General features: G+C 41.9%; 1 protein-coding gene across 1 annotated transcript; it reads left to right on the forward strand.

Moving 5' to 3' along the window:
* Positions 1-7656: 7656 nt before the first annotated feature.
* tbx22 (T-box transcription factor 22) lies at positions 7657-14654 on the forward strand. Its single transcript, XM_034223274.1, has 8 exons — positions 7657-7926; positions 8322-8580; positions 9761-9862; positions 9933-10107; positions 11657-11821; positions 12515-12579; positions 12802-12887; positions 13774-14654. Exons 1-8 carry the CDS (start codon positions 7707-7709, stop codon positions 14274-14276), a joined length of 1575 nt encoding a protein of 524 aa, XP_034079165.1. The 5' UTR covers positions 7657-7706; the 3' UTR covers positions 14277-14654.
* Positions 14655-21397: the final 6743 nt, after the last annotated feature.

Raw genomic sequence — 21397 nt, forward strand, 5'->3', positions numbered from 1 at the left:
GAGTCCAGTTCTGTCTCTCACTCTCTGGTCCAGCCTGCCTGCATCACCTGGACACCTTAAACAAACAGATATATATGTAAAGTACCATGTGTACAAACAATATAACTGATTCTCTTCTGTTGAACATGTTGGATTGTGTATTGTCCGAGTCAGGGTCCTTTGTATTTTACTGTAACTTTGGAAGTTGTGTTACCAATGCTTACTGTTTATTTGATACCCATTTGGTAATGCAATTAATAAAAACAACAAGGTTTGGGTTTGTTCTTCAGATGACTGTGACGTTAACGTGTAAGCTCGATAATGAACTCCAGCTCAACCAACCATATTGTAATATCTAAGTAATCATCTTGAAATATGACAGTAATAATTGTAATATACACACATCTTATTGTGAGGTTGATTTCACATACACTACTTCGACATTAGCTTGTCTACATACTTGAGCATAGCCAATTTAAATTAACCTTAGCGATGCATACAGTTCTACCTATATAATAAAATATCTCTAAGTTACAAGGATGTAACCTTATTTTATCAACCTCAAACAGAAGCCGTTTGTTCAACAGTATTATCCCACTTAACACTTGTCTATTTAGTTTTAACCTTTATATATACAGTCTATGATTTTAACTTGGAGGCTACGATTACAATCGTTAGCACCGATGTAGCTACCACTAGCCACTAACTAACCCAAGCCTTACCATTCATTACGTAGCCGATTAAAATCATTAACACATAAATAAAGCACTCGAATTTCACTTACCGCATTCATGCACCGTCTGTTTTAACCGCAGAGCGAGTTACAATAGTCCGATATATAAGCATGAAGAACAAACAACCACGGCCGGCTACAAGTTGTGTTTCCTGGATGAGCTGAGCAGGCAGAGTCCCTGTAGCTAGCTTCACGGAGCAGCTAGCAGAGAGACAAGAAGCTAGCAGCGGCAGGCACTTGACAGAGCCGTCACTCAATGTGACCACGCCCTAATCTATGCACAAACTTTAAGACCTAATATAAATAAAAGGGTCGCGTTAGAAAACAATTCACTCACAGATCCATAATTATGAAGGTGGAATCTAACTATATCGCTAATAAAATGTATGGAGCCAGGGGTAGAAACATGTTTTTTTCTGCTGTAAAGTTGGGCATTTTAACATGGGGGTCTATGGAAATTGCTCCTTTCTGCAGCCATCGCCTATCGGCCAATATATGAACTGCAGTGTGTGGCACTTCCGTATTGGCTTCCCGGCTCTACCCCACAGTTTGCCGCTTGGTCACATCATGTAAAAACAAGCTAACATTTTAACAGCAAAAGTGCGTCTTAATGTAAAGAATGGCCAAATTAACTGTAGTGGGTAGCAGGATGGTGCATTCCAAACTTTCAAAAGGTTGAGTGTGGAGCGCTGAACAATTCTCTATCCAGCGATCAGCATTTTGTCAACGTTACAATTGCCCCCTGGAACTAAACAAATAAAAGTTAAACATATGTATTCTTTTTAATTATTTAATAAATGTACCACTATTCTTGTGTCGAAGAGAAGCCATCTGTATATTTTTATTTGGTAAATTAAGCGTTCTGTAGCCTACTGACTTGCTACCGCTAAGGAGTGTTGCTAACTAACTAGCTAGCCAGCTAACAACACCGATTGTTAGCCAGCTTCCGGTGGGTGCACATCAGCAGTGTGTGATTTCAGACGATGCTACGAGGACGAAATTCACAAACTGAGCAAGTGTTCAAAGTGTACCACATGCAGTGTACTAAGGGAAGTATTTGTCTTATAACTCTCAGTCCCAGGACAACATTAGGACCAACTTTTCTACAGCTACATTCTCGTCTTTGTGACTGTTGGCTTTATAACATGGAATTCTTGATAGATTAACAGTATTTTCTCTTTTCTTATTATTTCCTCAGTCCAGCCTGTCTACCCCAGCTAGAGTCTAGCTCGGGCCAAACTCTGACAGTTTAACCTTCCTCAGAGGTCGCTCCTATTCTTACAGCAGCCAGTCCAGCACAGCCTCCAGCTTCAGCTCAGGCCAGCCTTGTATAACCAATCATACGCATACACAGGCCCATTCTGCAGAGATGAGGGAATGAAAGGTCCGATTAGGGCCTGCTGGAAGTATTCAGCGCGCAGCCCCCGCCCCACCGGGTCCATCACCCCAGTCAGTGGCCCCTTCTAACCAGCCCCCCTACCCTCGGCCCTGCGCTGCTCTGAGCTGTGATTGGCATGTGAATTACAGTGTGTGGTGATGATAATAAGAGTGCTACCCGGGGCCAGGCCTGCTCCTTTCAGCCAGCAGCCAATCCCAGCTGGCACAGCCTGAAAGACGACCGCTGCCACCATCTGAAGAGGCAAATAAAAATGACAAGCTAACTGTTAAAGAACTGCACATTTTTCACATGTTGTTTTAAAAGCTTTTGTGGCTCTGCCAGATTTTTTTTCTCCTACATTTTCTCTCGACCACATCCAGATATATGAAACCCCTCATTTATCAGGGCAATCTAAAAATAATTCCTCTCCTCTGTGGCAAGGCTTTGATAAAAATATTTGTGTTCAGTATGATTGCGCACAGTGGGACAAAAACAGATGAAGACGTGTGCGATTGCGGGGTTCCTCACGACCTCAAACTCGATGGTTTCCCGCGATATAATTACTACTTCCTCTCACCATGCATGTTAACAACACCAAAAGAAGACATCAACACATTTGAAACCCTCCTTTAAATCAGCTAACAAGCTGAAGGCATGCTTACGCTTGAGTGCTGACAATGTTTTGCATAATTTCATCCAAACAGTCCAAAGTAATGTGCTAGTTACACATTATTCTATTAGGAAATGATACTCTAACACTCTGCAGATCAGTTTTCCACCCTTGACATCCTTCTGGGAAGGGTCCTGCTTGGCAGAGCTGCCCGTCTGGCCGTCCGAGAGAAGGAGCTCAACTGAGATCCTCACATGCAGAGTCTGATTCTCATTATCAATTACAGCTGTTTTTGTTTCTTTTTACCACAACCATTAACCACAGTTACCGGCAGCAAGGGAGAGAGAGAGAGAGCAAAAAAGAAACAGAAAGAGAGAGAAAAGGCAATTTTCATCCAAAAGAATTAGCTATCCAAACAAGTGAGATGAATGTGCCATAGAGCTGGATTCACAGCGGGCCTCATGAAAGTGCTGTGGACAGATGAAGATCTATATGTGTTTAATAGGAAGAGGGTGAGTAGCAAGGGATAACTCAAGGCTTAGGAGGAGAAAGGGAGAAAGAAAAAAAGGAAGGGGGGGGGAGATAATTCACAACACACTTGTGGTGAGAGGAGACTTGGCAGAGATGTTACTCTCCTCTCCTGTTTTCCTCCTCCCCCGGTACTCAGCCGGGCCGGGCGGAGGCAGCCGGAGCCAGTGAAGGCTGGATGCCGTGGCACATGAGCCATTAAATCTTCCTACACTGTGGGCAGGCTCCTCAGACACTGCCAGCCCAGGGAGGAGAGGTGATCACAGAGGAAAGGGAGGACAGATTACAAAGTTGTAGTACCTCTTTTGCACATGTTACACAACATTTTGGAGGGTCTTAGAGAAGCTAATTCTTGATAAGTTTAAAGGACAAGCCTGGCAATATTAAATATTTTTTCTTACAGGTAACACATCCTGTGAATCCCAGCTGGACACATACGTTTCTAAGAAAAGCTGCAAGTTTGATGCTCAAGTATCTATGGCAGCAGTCAATGTACGGTGCCCATGTAAAGTACGTTACCCATTGCAACAGTGTGAGTTAAGTATGTTTTTTTTTTTTACAGTTTTTGGACAAGCTTAGATACTAGAGATAGGTGAAGATGTATCATAAACAGAAAATTGTTCAGTAGGAAGAAATTAATGTTGCTTTGGGTATTTTCCCAGGCACCAAACAGTGTTTTGGGATTGTTTGTAAAATCAACTGGCCCTAAAAACTCAACACTTTTTGAAAGAGTGTAGCATGGGCTACATTTTGCAGCAGATCTGAATTTCACGGACTGGATACGTGTTTTTATTACATTAAAAACTGTGAGACATAGCTATGGCATTACTTGTTAAAAATAACATTATCATATTTTAATCGTATCTAGTTTCTGCACATTCATCTTCATTTGTTTACTATTCCAGTCAACTGTGAAGCACTTTCAACCACAATGATCTGCATGAATGATACTATTCAAGTAGTTTCACTGTTTACTTGATAATGAAGGGTGGTGACTAAGCAGATTTGCAGAATCTGAGACAAGAGGTAAGAAAATGTTCCTCTAACCTGAATGTGTCATTGTGTTAGTTGTGTGGTTCATAAGGTGATTTCTGTTTGTCTTTAGTCCTCAGCAGCCATAATCTGGATGCTTTTCAACAGCAAATCAAGGGACAAGAGTTCTGTGTGGGCAGACACAGTCGTTGACCTCCCATAGGCGGAGAAGGATGTGATGATCAGTGTTAGAGCTGCTACAGAAGCCATGAGGAGACTTTTGTTTCTGCACAGCGAGGATCCCTGTGGGGACTTCGACAGACCTCAGACAGCTGTACCCCCCGAGAGAGGGACACAAAAGAGGTTATGAGGAGCAGATGTAACACCATGGAGCTGATGACATGTCAGGGTCGCTGGAATTTGTCACTCTGTAATCACTCATGTTGTAAAACTCATGTTGTTGTCCTTTCTTATAGCTCACAGTGAAAGCAGAAACAAAAGCAGTCAACAGGAGTAAAAACAAAACAGCCATGAAGCTACTTCAAATCCAAGAGTGCATTTATGTAACCGGTGTTGGAAACAATTAGCACGTCATTGTCCCAGTATGTAAGAGTGTGTTCTCCAGGTGAGCCTCTGTTCATGTCCAATACGGATAACTCACATCCCATTAGTGCCACAACACACTAAGTGTTTACAGCGTTCTGTACTCAAACACTCAAACGTGTCACGGCGGACGGGTGGTGCAAGTTTGACGTTTGGCAGTGCGTGGGCATCCGCTTCTGCAGACCATGCCCAGAATAACTGTTGAGCACACACACACACACACACACACACAAACACTGCTCGGCATCAGGATTCAACTTAAAACAAACCATCAGGAGGCCCCGTCACATCCACTCAGCAACAGACAGACAGGCCTGTTTATACACACACACACACACACACACACACACACACACACACACACACACACACACACACACACACACACACACACACACACACACACACACACACACACACACACACACACACACACACACACACACACACACACACACACACACACACACACACACACACACACACACACACACACACACACACACACACACACACACACACACACACACACACACACACACACACACACACACACACACACACACTTGTGAGCATGTGCACCCATACAGTACAGACAGACGCCTACCATGAATGAGTGTTCGGCTGGACCTGATTACTCTTTGGGAACCAGCCACACACACTCAAATGTGTCAGTCATCAAGTCATAAGAATTTGTATTGAAAATGCGATATACATTTTAGTCAAGCCATATTTTTAAACAGCAACATTCCCCTTTATCCAACCACAGTGTTATATTCCTTAACGATGAATGTGTTGCACTCTGTGGTTGCACATGAAGGCCCCAACGTTTCATTGCAACCCAATTACCCACACATGATTAATAATTAGTCCATGGACACGCAAATCAACAGCATGCTAGCGGCCCTGAAGATGCAAAATGATCGGAAAGGCTAATTGCAGACTGATCATCAAACTTCCGCATTAATGGGAACCTGAGGTTTGGGCTAAATTGGATTTGAATCTCTCGTTTCCGCTGTTGTGCCTAATGAGAGGAAACACGTGTGCCAAACATACCCGGAACGGGACACTTGTAGATTTGCGCTGGATTAAGCATCATAAAAACAATCCAGCAGCAGTTTCCTGTTGTGTGCAGCAGCGCCAGGTGTCACTTGCCTGCACACCAGCCATCACTGGGTTGACATCCCATAATCCCGTGACGAAGATTTATGAGTTGACTGTTGAAGACAACATGGAAAAATAATCTCTCAGATTTGTGGAAACACACGTCACCAGCTATTTCTATCGAAGTCTTTTTATTCGGGCCTGTGCGCACGGACAGTTATTTCTGTTGCACTCTTTCCTCCGCGTGTTTAGCAGTTTTTTGTTCCGGTTTTGGGAGAAAAACGACAAGTTAGGAAAATAATAAACATAAATCCAGGCCACAGTCACAGGTTATGATGACAGAGAGCATGCGATTCCGGTTGGTCATAGTTCTCCATTTCCCGGCTGTTGTCAGAGATTTCCATCAGCAAGCAAACCAACCGTGTCGTAAACACAGCCCTCATTTGTTTTCTCCTCACAGCAATTATATCATGTGCTTAAAAAACATTTTAAATAGAGCCTTCGCTGACTTTTATTTGTGTAAAGCGGATCTATTTCATGTCGAGCAGTAATGTAATAATCCCGAGCTGTCATTACGGCCTAGTTTTCCCCCCAGTGCGCCGAACTCCATCTGATCTCCGCCCTTATGAGAACCAGACCAAACTCTCACCGGGAACCGCAAAAAGAAAAAAAGAAAACACTTTTATACCGGAGGAACGGGAGACAAGAGACCACTTTAGGAAAAGCCTTCAAATTAATATAAAAAATGTTAGCTTCAACAGAAATGCAGCCAGTTTCAGGGAGATATTTCACCTTCCAGATGGTTTGAATTAAAATAGCCTACTTAAATATGTGCGCCTCGGGTCCCCCTCCGGCGCTGCTCAATGCTCAATCTATTTATCCATCGGATGTTTAAAGGAAGCAATATGGACAACACGGAAGTCAATCAGAAAAAACTGACATTTTGATCACATTGGAAGCTTAGATCCTCTGTTTATGCTGTTTCGTCAATAATATATATGGCTATTTTTCATCTGTCACATTTCAAATTTGGAATCCACTAAATCTGCATTATATTAGGCTACATAATTCAATAAATCTAAAGAAAAAAGCCCAATTTTTACCATTCAGCCATAATTGTTTTACCAGTGGCACCGTGCGTAAAGATGCTGCTGCTTGTATTGGAAGCTCCAATGCCACTGACACCAATGAACACTTGAAAAAAAGTCAAGTAGGCTATTTACTGAGTGTCGTTTTTTTCTTAAACTGTGGGGACATAATAATTGATTGGACAATTTAACTTTAACGTTGCACATTCACTTTATTTGCCACCTGTTGATACTGATAAAGTGATCAACAGGTGTTTCAAGGTAGTGACGTTTCCAAAAAGTGATTTATTTTAAGAGGACATTTGTTTATTTTTTCACTTTTTCACTAACATTTAACTCTAATGTTGAGACAACAGTATTATTTTAGGCCGGGATAAGCATTAGGATGTAGGTTTTTTGTAGCGCAGGCCCATGAAGAGTGCACGCTGCGCTCTTCCCTCCCTCTCTGTGACGCGCAGAGGGGAACCAGAGGAACAAGCCCTCTGTGAGGCAGAGAGGAAAGGGGAGACACAGAAACGGATTAAGGGGGGAGAAGGGGAAATATTGTAGTGAGGAGGAGAGGCGTTCCAATAATCAAGGATTTTGGATGAAGGCGCGCGTCTCGGAGAACACAGGGGAAGGCACCGGATCAATTACGCAGCGTCACGGAGCCGCCGTGAGAGAAGAGGGGCTCCCTGAGGTGCTGCTGCTGCCTGTTCTACCCCGTCCTGAATGCGCTGGGACTCTGAAACTTGTGCGGAACACAATCCCAGATCAGACGGATATACGAGTCGCAGAAAGACGGGATCTTTCGCCAAGATGCAGGGTCTGAGTTCCCGGGCTCACGCGTTCTCTGTGGAGGCGCTGGTCGGGAAACCCTGTAAGAGGATGAAAGTGTCGGATGAGTCAAGTTCAGCTGCAGACACCGGCAGCGAGACGAGCACCTTCACCGGTGAGCCAAGGACTGCCGGATTTTTCGAACACCTTTACGCATTTTACGCACAGCATGAAACGATAACACAATCTTTGTTACTTTGCTTCAGACACATCCGTTGATTACTCTTTGACAATTTAATTGTATATATACAAGTAGGCCTATTCTTTAATTGTATCAGCTACAAATTCATTGTTTATCGAGAGGGGCCATTTTTTGCTAATACTCTTCTTTCTTCTTCTTGTCAAATTAAGCCACGGTCTGTCACTTTAAAGGACTATTAGTTGCAGCTTTTTCTAATAAATAGGAAAACTGTTAACTTTTAAGTTGACTTCTAAATGATTTTGGAAAACACAGCCTCAATAGGATTTGTTTCTCTCCTCACTCACCATAGTCTTTGCCCCTTTGTATAGGCCTGAACGAATATCCTGTCAGTCAGATGAAGAAAGCCGGTTCATCAACTCCGAGGAGGGCAGAGGACACTTCCTGTGTCCCAGAGAGACAGCCTGTCAGGTCCGGGGCCGAGGAGGCTGACCCCGGTGTAGAGGAGAGCAAGCCCAAGGAGAGCGACCTCCTCCCGGACAGAGAGGTCCGGGTGGATCTGCAGGGCTCCGAGCTGTGGAAGAGGTTCTATGAGATCGGAACCGAGATGATCATCACCAAAGCTGGCAGGTACAACATCTGGATGAGAAAGAGCACTTTAAAGAGCTCCAGTAGTATGGTGTTTTGCTGTAAACAGTGGCCTCCGGTGCCTTTATTCTATCCTGCAACACTTTCAAACGTATTTGGCCTATATACCCGCGGTCGTGGGAACAGGCATTTTCTCTATTTATTTACACTTTTAAATGTAAAAACTACACAAAAGTAATAGATAATTTAATGAGATTTAGTGTTGGGTCTTTTACTATTAAAATGTTCGATAGTTTCGTTCAATATGATACGAAAACGAATCCAAATTAACTTTAATAACATACAATAAGATCTGGCTTCCAGGCCCTTACTTTTTAAACGGAGATGACCTTATTTAAATACAAGTATTTTAATATCAAACGTATTATCTTATTTCATTTTAGTTTCCGTGTTCAAGTCAGTTATACATGCAATAAAAGCATGATAGGTCATTATCAGTGATAAGATGCATATTATAACATTTACAAGAACTTTTCTGCGGTCACATGGAGAACGGCTGTGAACAGCCAATCAGAAGTCAGCATCTTAATACAAAAAGAAATAAAGGCTTATCACCAGTTCTGGTATTATAGCTATGTTATCCTGCAACCGTTTTCATTTGTATAAATACAAGCAATTTATAATCTCATGGTCTATAAAAAGCTAATATTTTAGAATTTAAAAAAATAGTGCACATTATATACCATGTGATGTATATTTATAGGTTTTTTTGAATTATTAAATTGTATTGGATTAAATTAAACGCACATTTCTCGTCGTCATGGACACATTTATTTATTTTTTAAATAAGGATCCATAACTATCAATTATATTATGCAACCGTGACAGATGTTATGTTATGTTTCAGTTTAAAGAAATGTATTTGATAGGTTTTTTTTTTTTTTTACCTCTTCCAGGTATGAATTATAGGGACATAACTACCTGCTGAAATCTAAGTTCCGTTTATTCTATTACGGGGAACACGCGCTATAAATCTCCGCAGTGAATGTGCCCTCATGGCCCCTCGAGGACCCTGAGCTCTCCTCTGAACTTGGCCGTGAGGTCCTTTTCCTAAAGTATCTGATCTGTTTGCGTGATAATGTAAAATACAGGACGGCTAAATATCCTCTTGAGTAGAAAATATTCAATAAATTAAAAAAATGATTTCGTCTTCTCGCGTTAGGAGAATGTTCCCCTCTGTGCGCGTCAAAGTGCGCAACCTGGACCCGGGCCAGCAGTACTACATCGCGATGGACGTCATGCCTGTGGATTCCAAACGCTACAGGTGTGTATTTTATTACCTGAACTCCCTCAGTGTCTCTGGTTTACGTACTAACACGCATGTATCCGGGCAGGTATGTGTACCACAGCTCGCAGTGGATGGTGGCGGGAAACACGGACCACTCCTGCATCTCCCCGCGGCTCTACGTGCACCCGGACTCCCCGTGCGCGGGAGAGACGTGGATGCGTCAGGTGATCAGCTTCGACCGGGTCAAACTCACCAACAACGAGATGGACGATAAGGGGCATGTAGGTAACCCATCTGAGCATGCGCAGTATCACCTAATAACAGATATAAATCATGTAGATCAGACCATTTACATTTCTTCTACTCTTTTTTTTCTTTTAATTGCACATTTTTACTTAATATTTGTTTAATTCTATTTGTTATCCTTTATTTATAAATGTATTTTTTCATTGTGTATTGTGGAAACTGTCACAAGACCTAATTTCACCCAGGCTAAATAAAATATTCTGATTGATAAATGTCCTGGGATCGATATTTAACTTTTTCAAAACCCAGATATAACTTTATATTTCTTCATTAATCTATGAGAGATCTTGTTATATGTAAATGGGTTTTATTTTTGTAATTTGGTTGCTGTCACATATTTAACCATAGTGCCATACTGGCTGGTTCCACATTGAGAGCCAGTGTGTTTTTAGGGATAAAGGAAGTGGAAATCCTTCTCCGCTGCAGAACTTCCTGTAAAGATTAACTGATGTGCAGATGTGACAGATGTGGTGACTGGAGAGGCTGTAGGTGGATTTTTACTTGATCCCCGTGTTTATAAAACCACACTGGAATTGGTGTGTTTAGGCGATTCTTTTTTCTGGAGGAGTAGAAAGTGTAGAAACAGCCTCAGAATCTCGTGTGAAGCTGTGGTCAGTTCACCGCACCGCCTCTCTGGAACCATCACTACTTTTAAACACTAATATTGTGTTGATTGTAGTACATATTTAGAGCTGTTTGGCATTACATTTTGAAGTGTATCTGCTTTATGTATTTTGGAAAAAAATACTTTGTCCCTTGAAACCCTACATCAGTGTTTACATCTCAGGTAAACCCCAGGAAAAACCTTAGATTTTTTTACTTACCAACTTGAAAGTGGTCAAACTGTTAATTTCTTTATTCAACTTTGGCTGTTTATTATAATAAAACAAATCTACAATATGCAAAATGAGAATGAGGAGATTTATGAAAAAGTAATCTGTTAAATATTTGTATAATGCACTAATGTGCACATTATTTAATTTTTTTATTATAAGAAAAGCATATTAAAAAGATTCTCCACTAGTTTTACGAACGTAACAGCCATCTACTGCTTTTTTGCAAGTTAACATTGTGTGGTTTTAGTTTACATAGCTTGTTGTGAAAATAAATTCTAATTCTATTGCAATATTAACTTTAAATATAATTTGGATTACTTTTTTATAGAGCTTAATGGTGACATTGTTCAAGCCAAAATGCTCTCGGATGCTAGACTCTCAACAATGATTTATTTTCTCTGTCTAATGTGTGAAATAAATTGGAAATCTTTTGGACACATCCTTGGACCAAAAGAGCAATTTAATGACATATTATTTTTGCAGTTATTTTTTTACAATTCTTTGATATATTTCACGATTGTCTGAAACATTTTATAAAAAAAGTTTAATTAGTTAATACAAAATAATCTTGAAATAAATAAGAATGAAGTGAACCTTGCAGCCCTATATATCTATTTTAATGTTGCTTCTCTTAGAGATAGTGATATAATAGAGGTTCATCCAAGTGTCATTTTATCTCTCAATCCAGATCATTCTCCAGTCGATGCACAAATACAAGCCACGTGTGCACGTCATCCGGCACGACCCTCGCATGGACCTGTCGCAGATCCAATCGCTGCCTGTTGAGGGAGTGCACAGCTTCTCCTTCCCTGAAACGGAGTTCACCACAGTCACAGCCTACCAGAACCAACAGGTAGCAACCACTGAAACGAGAACAGCCAAACATGTAGCACACACTATGGATTTGAAACGGCAGCTGAAACAGAGAAGAATGGGATATATTGGAAATGTTTGGTTTTAAACAGCAGAATTTGTTTCTGTTTCTGTAGAACCATGCAACAAAATCCCATCCTACACCTTTTACGTGCCAGAAAGCAACACATGGCCATGGCCATGCCAAAAGTGGCTGTAGTGTCCTTCAATGAGCCAAATACAGCTCAAAAACACTGTGCTCTCAGATAAATCTTGAGTTGCAGTGTCTTGATTTTCAGTTCCTCGTAGCGGGCGTGTGTTCCCGTGCAGGGGATCTGACCCCACTGTTGGCCGCGGCTCCTCCAGTAACCAAGGCGTCCGCGGGGACTGCCAGCTCTTTTCATCAGGGCTCATTTTACGATCAGCGAACGTATTATTACAGAAACTCAATAACAAGCTGTGACCGGGCCCACTGCTGGAGTCCGCAGCCCATTAAAGCACCAAATAAAACCGTACGACCTCCAAGAACCCTGTTTGACATGGCTGATCGCCCTGGGTGCTGCTGGGAGATGCAGTCCCAGAGGGGGGAGCCCTGCCACTCTCCATGCTGTTGTAAAAGCTGAGCTCATTGTTGGCTTAACACGTCAGCGGCTGACACGTCCACTCTAACCCATGTTCTTCTTTCCCGGGCAAGATCACAAAACTGAAGATCGACAGGAACCCGTTCGCCAAGGGCTTCAGAGATCCAGGAAGGAATAGGTATGGTAAAACCTCACCAACCATCCACACTTTTTGTTTTAATTCAGAAAGTGGACCCGAGAGGGATTGGAGGTTTAACCGCCGACATTCGAAACCATGTAAAACCTTCCAATGAAGCTGAAATGTGTAGTGCTGAATTTCACACCTCTCAAAAGCAATATTTAAATACCTGGAATAACACGTTGCAGTGCTTTTACAGGACATGTGTGTTTGTGTGTGCAGGGGAGTGTTGGATGGCCTTTTGGAGTCCTATCCCTGGAGAGGCCCTCTCAGCTTGGACTTCAAGCCGTTCACCATACAGCTCCAAGGTACTGTGCTGCAGCTCTTATTACCTTCGCCAGGTGTTATATAGGGGGAGGGGGGGGCTCATAGTGTTTGGGTGTATCTATATGTCTATGTCTACATCCAATCTCCGTACAATTGAACCAGCCTAATATTTAAGTGCTGTATGACCTCTCTTAGGTGCGCTGTTTTGTACACAATTCTCCTAATTGGACGGTAGTGTAGTGCTTCAGTAGCAAATGTCAATCGGCTAGGCTAAAAACAAGCATTACCTAATATGTTCAGGCCACATTTTGGTCATTTCAGTAACTGACATCCATAACAAAAATTTGTCACATTTTTAATTGGAGTTATGATCCACTGTTAAACACAAAACGAGATGAATAAACCTCTGTTTTTGTGACCTCTGCCGCCTACTTTACTTTAAAAGGGCATTACATTTTATTTTTTTTGTGAAAAGAAAATCAAATGTATATGAAATACTTCATTGTTGTGAACTACACATTTTGTCTTATTTGTAACCAGAGCATCGTCAGATTAATTTCATTCCCAATAAATTGTGATTTTCTAGAGTTAGGCACGATACGAGATGAATTAGTCACTTTAACTGACTATTCATTACAAAAAGTCCAATCAACCATAAAGATATGCACTCAGAAAGAAATCAAATAAGCCGATCCTTTTTAAGTACTTTTTGGGGGATATTGGGTTTAAATGGCCTTGATACAGTCGAAGCAGGTGGGTTTCAGGCTACGACGGAGGATGTGTAGGATTTCAGCAGTCCTGATATCTAAGGGAAATGCCCATTTATCACAGTCATATACTCAGTTCACTTTCCTAGTGACACTCTGCTACCGTTTTTCTCTTTGTGATTCAAGTTTCTGACATGTTTTTTTTTTTTTATCTCGACAGGGAGCTCGGGGTCGCCGACCAGCAGTATAAAGACTCTTCTCCCCCTCTCCTCTTCTTCTCCCCTACACCCGTTCTCCGTCTCTGCGCGCTCCTGCCATGATGCCGCTCTCCACACCCTCACTCTGCCTCTCTACGGAAAGACCTCCACGGCCTCTCCGCTGCCCAGTAGGGCCTTCTCCTCCCTGGGAGTAGACAGACTGAGAGGCCTGCCCCCACTACCAGACCTTCCTTTCTTCTCAGCGCTTCAGCCAAAGAAACCTCTCCAATGTAGGGACCCATGTCCGGGGAGCCTCTTCCCCCTCCACGGCCCCTTTGGTCCTCACGGGCCTTCTCTGCTCCCTCATCTCTCTGACACTGCAGGCCCTTACTGTTTCTACCGCTACAGCTTCCCCCTGAACCCCCAACTCACAGCTCTTTCCCGGCACGCCAAACTAGCCGAAGACACCACAGACTGTCTGCTGCGCCCGTCTCCGTGGCACCCGACCACCAACCACTGCCTCTGACAGCTGGACCGCACTTTCAGGCTCCGGCCCATTGAGTGTTAGGAGCCAGAGCTTATTGCAACAACACAGAGAGGCCTTATGCTCCATTCGAGAAGGACTCAGAGGAGCAATAAACAGTTTTGTATGCCGTGTTGGACTTACACAAGAACTGATCCTGAAGCAGATCATGTTGCTTCCTCTCCACTGTTCACACCAGCCAAAAAGCCCATAGTGAACACAAATGTAGACAGGGTGTAGATTTTTATTCGGGACAGTTTGTTTATACCGCAGGGCAGATCCCTTTTTTTCCCCCATAACTAATTCACATGCTGTAACTAAAGGGCGTCAGAACCTGAGGTATGTAATATAAATATGAATGAATGACTGTTAAGCTGACCATATGTGCCTATTAAAGTATTTTACATTTTATTTTATTTGTTTTGATCACACACACCAGCCTTTTCAAAAATCTTCTTTTTCCGCACGAACAAAGGGGAAACACTTTTCGATAATTTTTTCCGGTTGTACTCACATGCATATTCAGCGTTTTTCAAAGAAGAACAGAAACACACTGCTTTTTTAACAAGAACTTATGCAAAATTATTATTATGCACTGTTCTAGGACATGGAAACACGTTGTGTTTTGTGAGCTCTAAACTGAATCTCAGTGTCAGGCTTGGCCACCCTTGACTAATAATATGAGCTCATCAGGATCTGTGATTTTTAGGGGGAAGAACAACAGCTGCCAGGTTTCAGGCAGCCAGTTTCCATTCCTGTACTTATTACCAATAACAGGACTAATCAGGGACGCATGGAGGTGAAAGGGTTATTCTATATAGGCCTTTATTAGGCGCAGGCTGGAAGAAGGCTCCTTGCAGCCATGTCATCATTATTGTAATCATGGTTGTAACATTGTTCCAGGATCAACAGTAAATCGATACTGCTGTGTGAAGACATGTGGAAGGCTTTCAGAGATCCCAGTGAGGAGCAGAGAATGAAAACCTACTGTGGGCCAACATAACGCTGTGTGTTTTTTTATCCATACCAAAGGGGGCACGCCCGTTCAGCCGCTGATGTGATAATTCCTGCCTTCAACTCCGACTCAAAACCCTGCACCATCCCTCCCTCCCTCCTCTTTACGCATAGCGAGGAACAGCGGTTTAGGCAAAGCGGGGGGAAATGGCCTGTTTCCCGACAAACGGTCATAACCAAACAGCAATTTACTTGTCATGGCGGAGCATGGCAGTGAGCTAATGCGCGCTGGACATGGAAATAGCAGGAAGGAGTTAATTGAGGAACTCAGGAGGCAGGGGATGGCCCCTTGTTTCAGCAGGCAGTCAGGTGCGCTGCTATCAAACAGCCTGCCCTTTGTCTGTACACACATAATCTGTGCGGGTTATTTGATACTGTCTGTCATTTCCATGTTCGGCTATATTGGACAATCATTTTAAACTCCTGACTAATTCCTGATATTTCAATTAGGCTGTTTGCTTTCATACCAGGAGAGCTCAACTCACCTGCTGCTCTCCATAGAGTGACACAGAAACACACATAACATGGCGTAAAGACCCCAGTACCTGTCATTGGTAGTGTATGTGTGTACAATTTGTAAATACAGCTATGCTATGGTTGCAGTACAACATCTACACATGCTAACATTTTGTAACAAATGTAGCTCGCTTAACGCAAATTTCAACAGTCTTTTTTAGTAAAAAAAAATGGTTTGACACTTTTTTGCGTAAAGTTAGTTAAGAAGAATGATACAACTCTAATATTTATAGCTAGTCTAAATATGAAGCTACAGCTAGCAGCCCATTAGTTTAACATAGCATAAAGACTGAAGACGGGGAAACTAGCATGGCTGTGCTAGGTCTGTGACAGATTTAGGCTAGCTCTTTAACCCAGTTTATATCTTTTATGCTAGGCTAAACTAACTAGCATCCCGGATATAACCCTCATGATTAACAACCATGAATAAGTATCAATATTCAAACACAACTCTCGGCAGGAAATTATATACACTATTTATTTATTTAATAACTTGTAGGCTATGTTGTCATAAGTTTTAAAAATTAAGTTTGTAAATGTTACATTATAAGATTATTTATATTTCATACTGACCTTTCTTTTCTTCACATTTGTTTGACTTGTTGAACAGCACTGTTGAGTTAACCTTTTACCAGCCTGTCGATGATTAACCTGTTCGTCCCATCACATCATCAATTTGCTTGATAATGTGTCGACATAATCCTCATGAAAGTGGCTGCAGGAATAACATGGAAACTGTGCTGATTCGACTTTTTAAGAATAACACAAGCTGGGACGTTCTGGGCCGTTTGACGATGATTGACAGGCAGTAAAGGGAGAGAAATCTGACCCTGAAGTCATTTGTTTCCAATCATGTGAAATGGCATCCTGAAACAGGAGAGAAGTCCGGCAGAGAGACAGGACGTGTAAATATACTCTGCCTTGATTAGATTAATTTACGCACACAATTATATAGCTAGGCTACATCAGTTATCTCCTATTAATAGTGCATACACACACACACACACACACACACACACACACACAAACACACACACACACACACACACACACACACACACACACACACACACACACACACACACACACACACACACACACACACACAGATGTTTGCACGTCCAGCATTGTGCCCTCCAGCCTCGCTCGCGTTTGGCTCTGCGAGGGTTTATACTGGACGCTGTTTTCTCAGCAAACTCAATAAAAAGCTAGTTATTTATCAGCTCAGATTATGGGATGTGACTAAACTCAGCTGTAAAGTTGAAAGTGAAACCAGCTGTGGCTGAAATTGAATTACACAGAGTGAGTAATGTGAAAAGCAAGGGCAGTTTAACAGTGATTAAGCGCTCTTGTACTACGCTATCAAGCAGGCATATTATGATCCGTCAAACTTTTCTCTTGGACAGTGAAATTCCTCTCGTCCCGTCCCTTCACTGTTTTCCTTTTTGTTATAATTCTCTTGCCAATTTTTGGGAATCTACTGCTAGAAACATCAACACGTTTTAAATATGGGCTAATATCCTCTGTTGTGATCTTGCAGGATTAGCTCAAAATGCTTTTTAATAAGCATGTGTGTGTGTGTGTGTGTGTGTGTGTGTGTGTGTGTGTGTGTGTGTGTGTGTGTGTGTGTGTGTGTGTGTGGGTGTGTGTGTGTGTGTGTGTGTGTGTGTATGTGTGTGTGTGTGTGTGTGTGTGTGTGTGTGTGTGTGTGTGTGTGTGTGTGTGTGTGTGTGTGTGTGTGTTTGTGTGTGTGTGTGTGTGTGTGTGTGTGTGTGTGTGTGTGTGTGTGTGTGTGTGTGTGTGTGTGTGTGTGTGTGTGTGTGTGTGTGTGTGTGTGTAGCTTGCAGCATCGCCACGAGTGTGTGCAGGACATGGGGTCACCCGGGTGTTGCATAGGCATGTGCTCCCTGACAGGCCCCTGTCTTCCAGGAGCAGAGGTCAAATGAGTGGAGGACAAACGGCTTTAACATGTGTCCGGGCACCTGGTCTGCTTGTTTTCTGTGTTTGTGTGTGTGTTTTGGGGTTTCCTCTGAGCGCTCCATCTGTGTGCCTCACACTTGTGCAATTCATCAGAGGAAGTGTTAATGACCGAAACAGCTCTCGCACTTCCCTCACGCCTCACCTCACCATTTACACCTTTCCCCCTCGTTCAAGTGATTTGAACACTCAGCAGTGCTGCAAGTTCATTCATTAAGGGCACGTCTCTGATTAGTTTAATAAACAAAGCACTGGTGCACTACGGGGTGTAAAGTAATACAGTAGGTACCTTTACTCAATTGATGTACATAAGAACGGTTTGGAGGTTTTTCAATGCTATGATACTTTCTAATTTGCCACGTTACAGAGAAGTAAATATTGTACTTTCACTACCTCTAATTACCCACAAAAGTGACTAGATTTTACGTACGAAAATATATGGTTGGGATATAACATAAAATGCAGTGATTTAAGATTAAACCAACAAAAGGCCTAAAAACGCAACTTTTTAGAATAGCCATTAACTAGATTTGTAAAACCCCCACATTATGCCATGCCGGCATAAATGTCACTGCTTTTATTCTGTTGTTTTAATAGTTTTTATTGTTTTTGTTGTTTTGTTTCACCCTTTTTAATTTTGTAGCACTTTTTGTGCTTATAAATCAAATGTAGAGGGAGAGAAATAGTATGAAGCAGTTAAAGTTGGATCTACTGTACTCGAATTTACTATACTTTTAAAGTACAGCTTACATATTAACCCATCTGAAATCATGATAATAATGATATAATAATATAACATCGACAAGGGGCATTCTGCTTAATGTGTACTTTCTGTGAACGTAAATTAAGATAATCAAATAGTTTATAAGTAGTGTTTCTATTTTGTTTTTTATCTTAAGGCGAGACACGGCAGGCAAAAACATCGTTTTTCAAGTACTGGTCAATTTGGAGATTTTGTGCTATTTTGATTCCATAACATGTTTTCTTTCAGGCTTTTGGAAGGAAAACGTACAAAATACACATTTAAGTGTTTATTTTACTATAGTTTGTCTATTTGCGTCTGTAGATTTCTCCTAAATTCACCAAAAGTTAGCATTCTAACGTAACATAAAGTACCGCGACCGCTGTATGCACCATGTCAACAGAGGTATCGCTGGAAAGCTGTGTCTCTCCTGCACAATCTCATCGGATCCAAATATGGTCATTTCCTTTGTATCAGCAACCAATCGTGAAAGCACAAAGGGGTCTTAAACCAAGAAACGAAATCTCATTGGCTGGTGTCAATTTCTGACAACGTGATTCGTTCAGATGCGTCACGTGGTGTGCTAAAACACTTCCTGGTTAGCTTTCAGCTAGAAATTGAAATCTCAAAATGCCAAAAGAACGGCGAAAAAAACGTTCACAGAGAAGACGACAACAATTGTCACTTGCACGAAGCAAGGTTATAAAAAAAAAAATGACCCTGAACATGAAATACCTTCACGAAGTGCGTTGATGCGCAAGCTGTCATCCAAAGAACAGGAGGGTTTAGCTAGCGCCTCACTGCAATCTTTAAAGGTCGTTTTCTCAAAATGAGTTTTTTCTCCTACTCTGAGTTCGAAATTTCAACTTCAGTAGCACGTAGATACACCAAACCTTCCAGTTATATTCCTATCAATATTATGAAGGCTTTTACAGAAGGGTTTGTTCATATATAATTCATAGCCTGAATTATACAACATTGTATACCTAAAAACATGGCGAAAATGGATATTTTAGGGCTGTTGACAGTATTTTCTGATTTATGGAATGATAAAAAGAGATATCAAATATCCCTTCTGTAAAAGCCTTAGATACTAATATGACTACAAAATGAAACAATAATTTTGAATCTGGCTATATCCAAAGTTCAGATTTCGATTCCTGAAATGTGTTAAAATATGTGCATATTTAATGAGATAATGGTTCATTTGCATATTTAAACATGCTATTTCAGAAAACTTGTAATACAAAAGACAATTGCCTTATTGTAAGTAATTAACTGGAGAAATTTCTAGCTGATGCCTTTAAGTTAAAAAAATTACCCTATTCACCTGGGGTGTCTCGCCTTAAGTTTAAAATGTTCTAAATCTATTCAATTTTCCTGTAAAAATCAAAAGGTTTTCCTTGAACATTCTAAACCCTCATTTGAAAGGACATGCTTTTCTTCTGACAGCAACATTTTGATAATATAGAAATACTTTGAAAAGGAAATGGATGTTTTGATACATATACATAGTGAACATATGAAAACCTGCATAACACTGCGTACGACGTTTAAAATGAACCCCACACTATTTATTGACAACAATGACTCACTCAGTATTTTACATTTACTTGATTGAAGGACCTAATTTCTTATTCCTTTACTCATATAATAACCTAAGCATTAAGTATATATATTGAATACACCATGAATTTGTCTTTATTACAGCCACAGTGACACGAATGCTCTTGTCTTTCCACGGCCTCTTGATGTAATTACATTACTTTAACCTTTTATTTTAAAGCCGATTGTTTTTCATCAATGGATCTGTGTGTTTGAGGGTGGCTGGAAGAGGGCTGTCAGCACTCAGCTTAGGACCAACCAACACAACGCACACTCTGACCCCGGCTGTCCATCACACACGACCTTCCCTCCCCCCTAAAGAGTGTGTAGGTATGCTAATTCCCTCCCGTCTAATGGAGCTGAGGGGGATCCTACAGGTGCCTGTGTGTGTAAGTGAGAGAATAAGAAAGCCAAAGAGAGGAATTGGTTTTTATTAAATGTAGACCCATAAATCAACCCTTTTTGGAACAAGAGATGTGAGATATTCTTTTTCTCTTTGCCCCTATCTCTGACAGTGGGATAGATGGTTTTTACCTCTTTTTGCTTCCTGTGTATGACAGGTTATCACTCCTGGGACAGAGTGGAGAATAAGGAGAGTGATGGAGGGAGAATGATGCTCCGTGGCTGATGTATCGGATGGCAGATGAGGGGCAGGGGGGGGAGAGAAAAGAGTGATTTAGCGCCGGCGTGTTCTCCCCTCTCCTCTTATCCCTCTTTCATGTCTCAACCCGAGGGTCGACCCGCCTGCTGCCCCAGATGGTGCTGTCTGTCTGGCTGCCCTCTACAGGATGTGCCCCCCATCACCCCCACCACTACAGACCTATACTCGCTTAATTGATTTCAGGGGGGAAGGCCCTGTTTCTCTTCTGTTTCACACACACACACACACACGACTTGCCAACAGCTAGTGCCCCCATTACACACACACATACACGCGGCTGGTGCTGTGCGCTGTCAACGCTAATTCAATTTGAGACGCGGGAGTGTGACTAACAGCAGACCTGCAGAGTGTTTTACCATATGCACAACACACACACACACACACACACACACACACACACACACACACACACACACACACACACACACACACACACACACACACACACACACACACACACACACACTCCTAACAGATTACTCCACGCACACACATTACTCTCTCACGTCCATAATAATAATGAAGGTCCAGAGGTATAAATACAGTTCATAGATTTCCTCTCTTCCTGTTTCTCTCATTATCATCCTGTCATCAAGCACTGAGTAAAGC

This window comes from Gymnodraco acuticeps, unplaced genomic scaffold (assembly GCF_902827175.1).
Source record: "Gymnodraco acuticeps unplaced genomic scaffold, fGymAcu1.1, whole genome shotgun sequence".
Classification (NCBI taxonomy): domain Eukaryota; kingdom Metazoa; phylum Chordata; class Actinopteri; order Perciformes; family Bathydraconidae; genus Gymnodraco; species Gymnodraco acuticeps.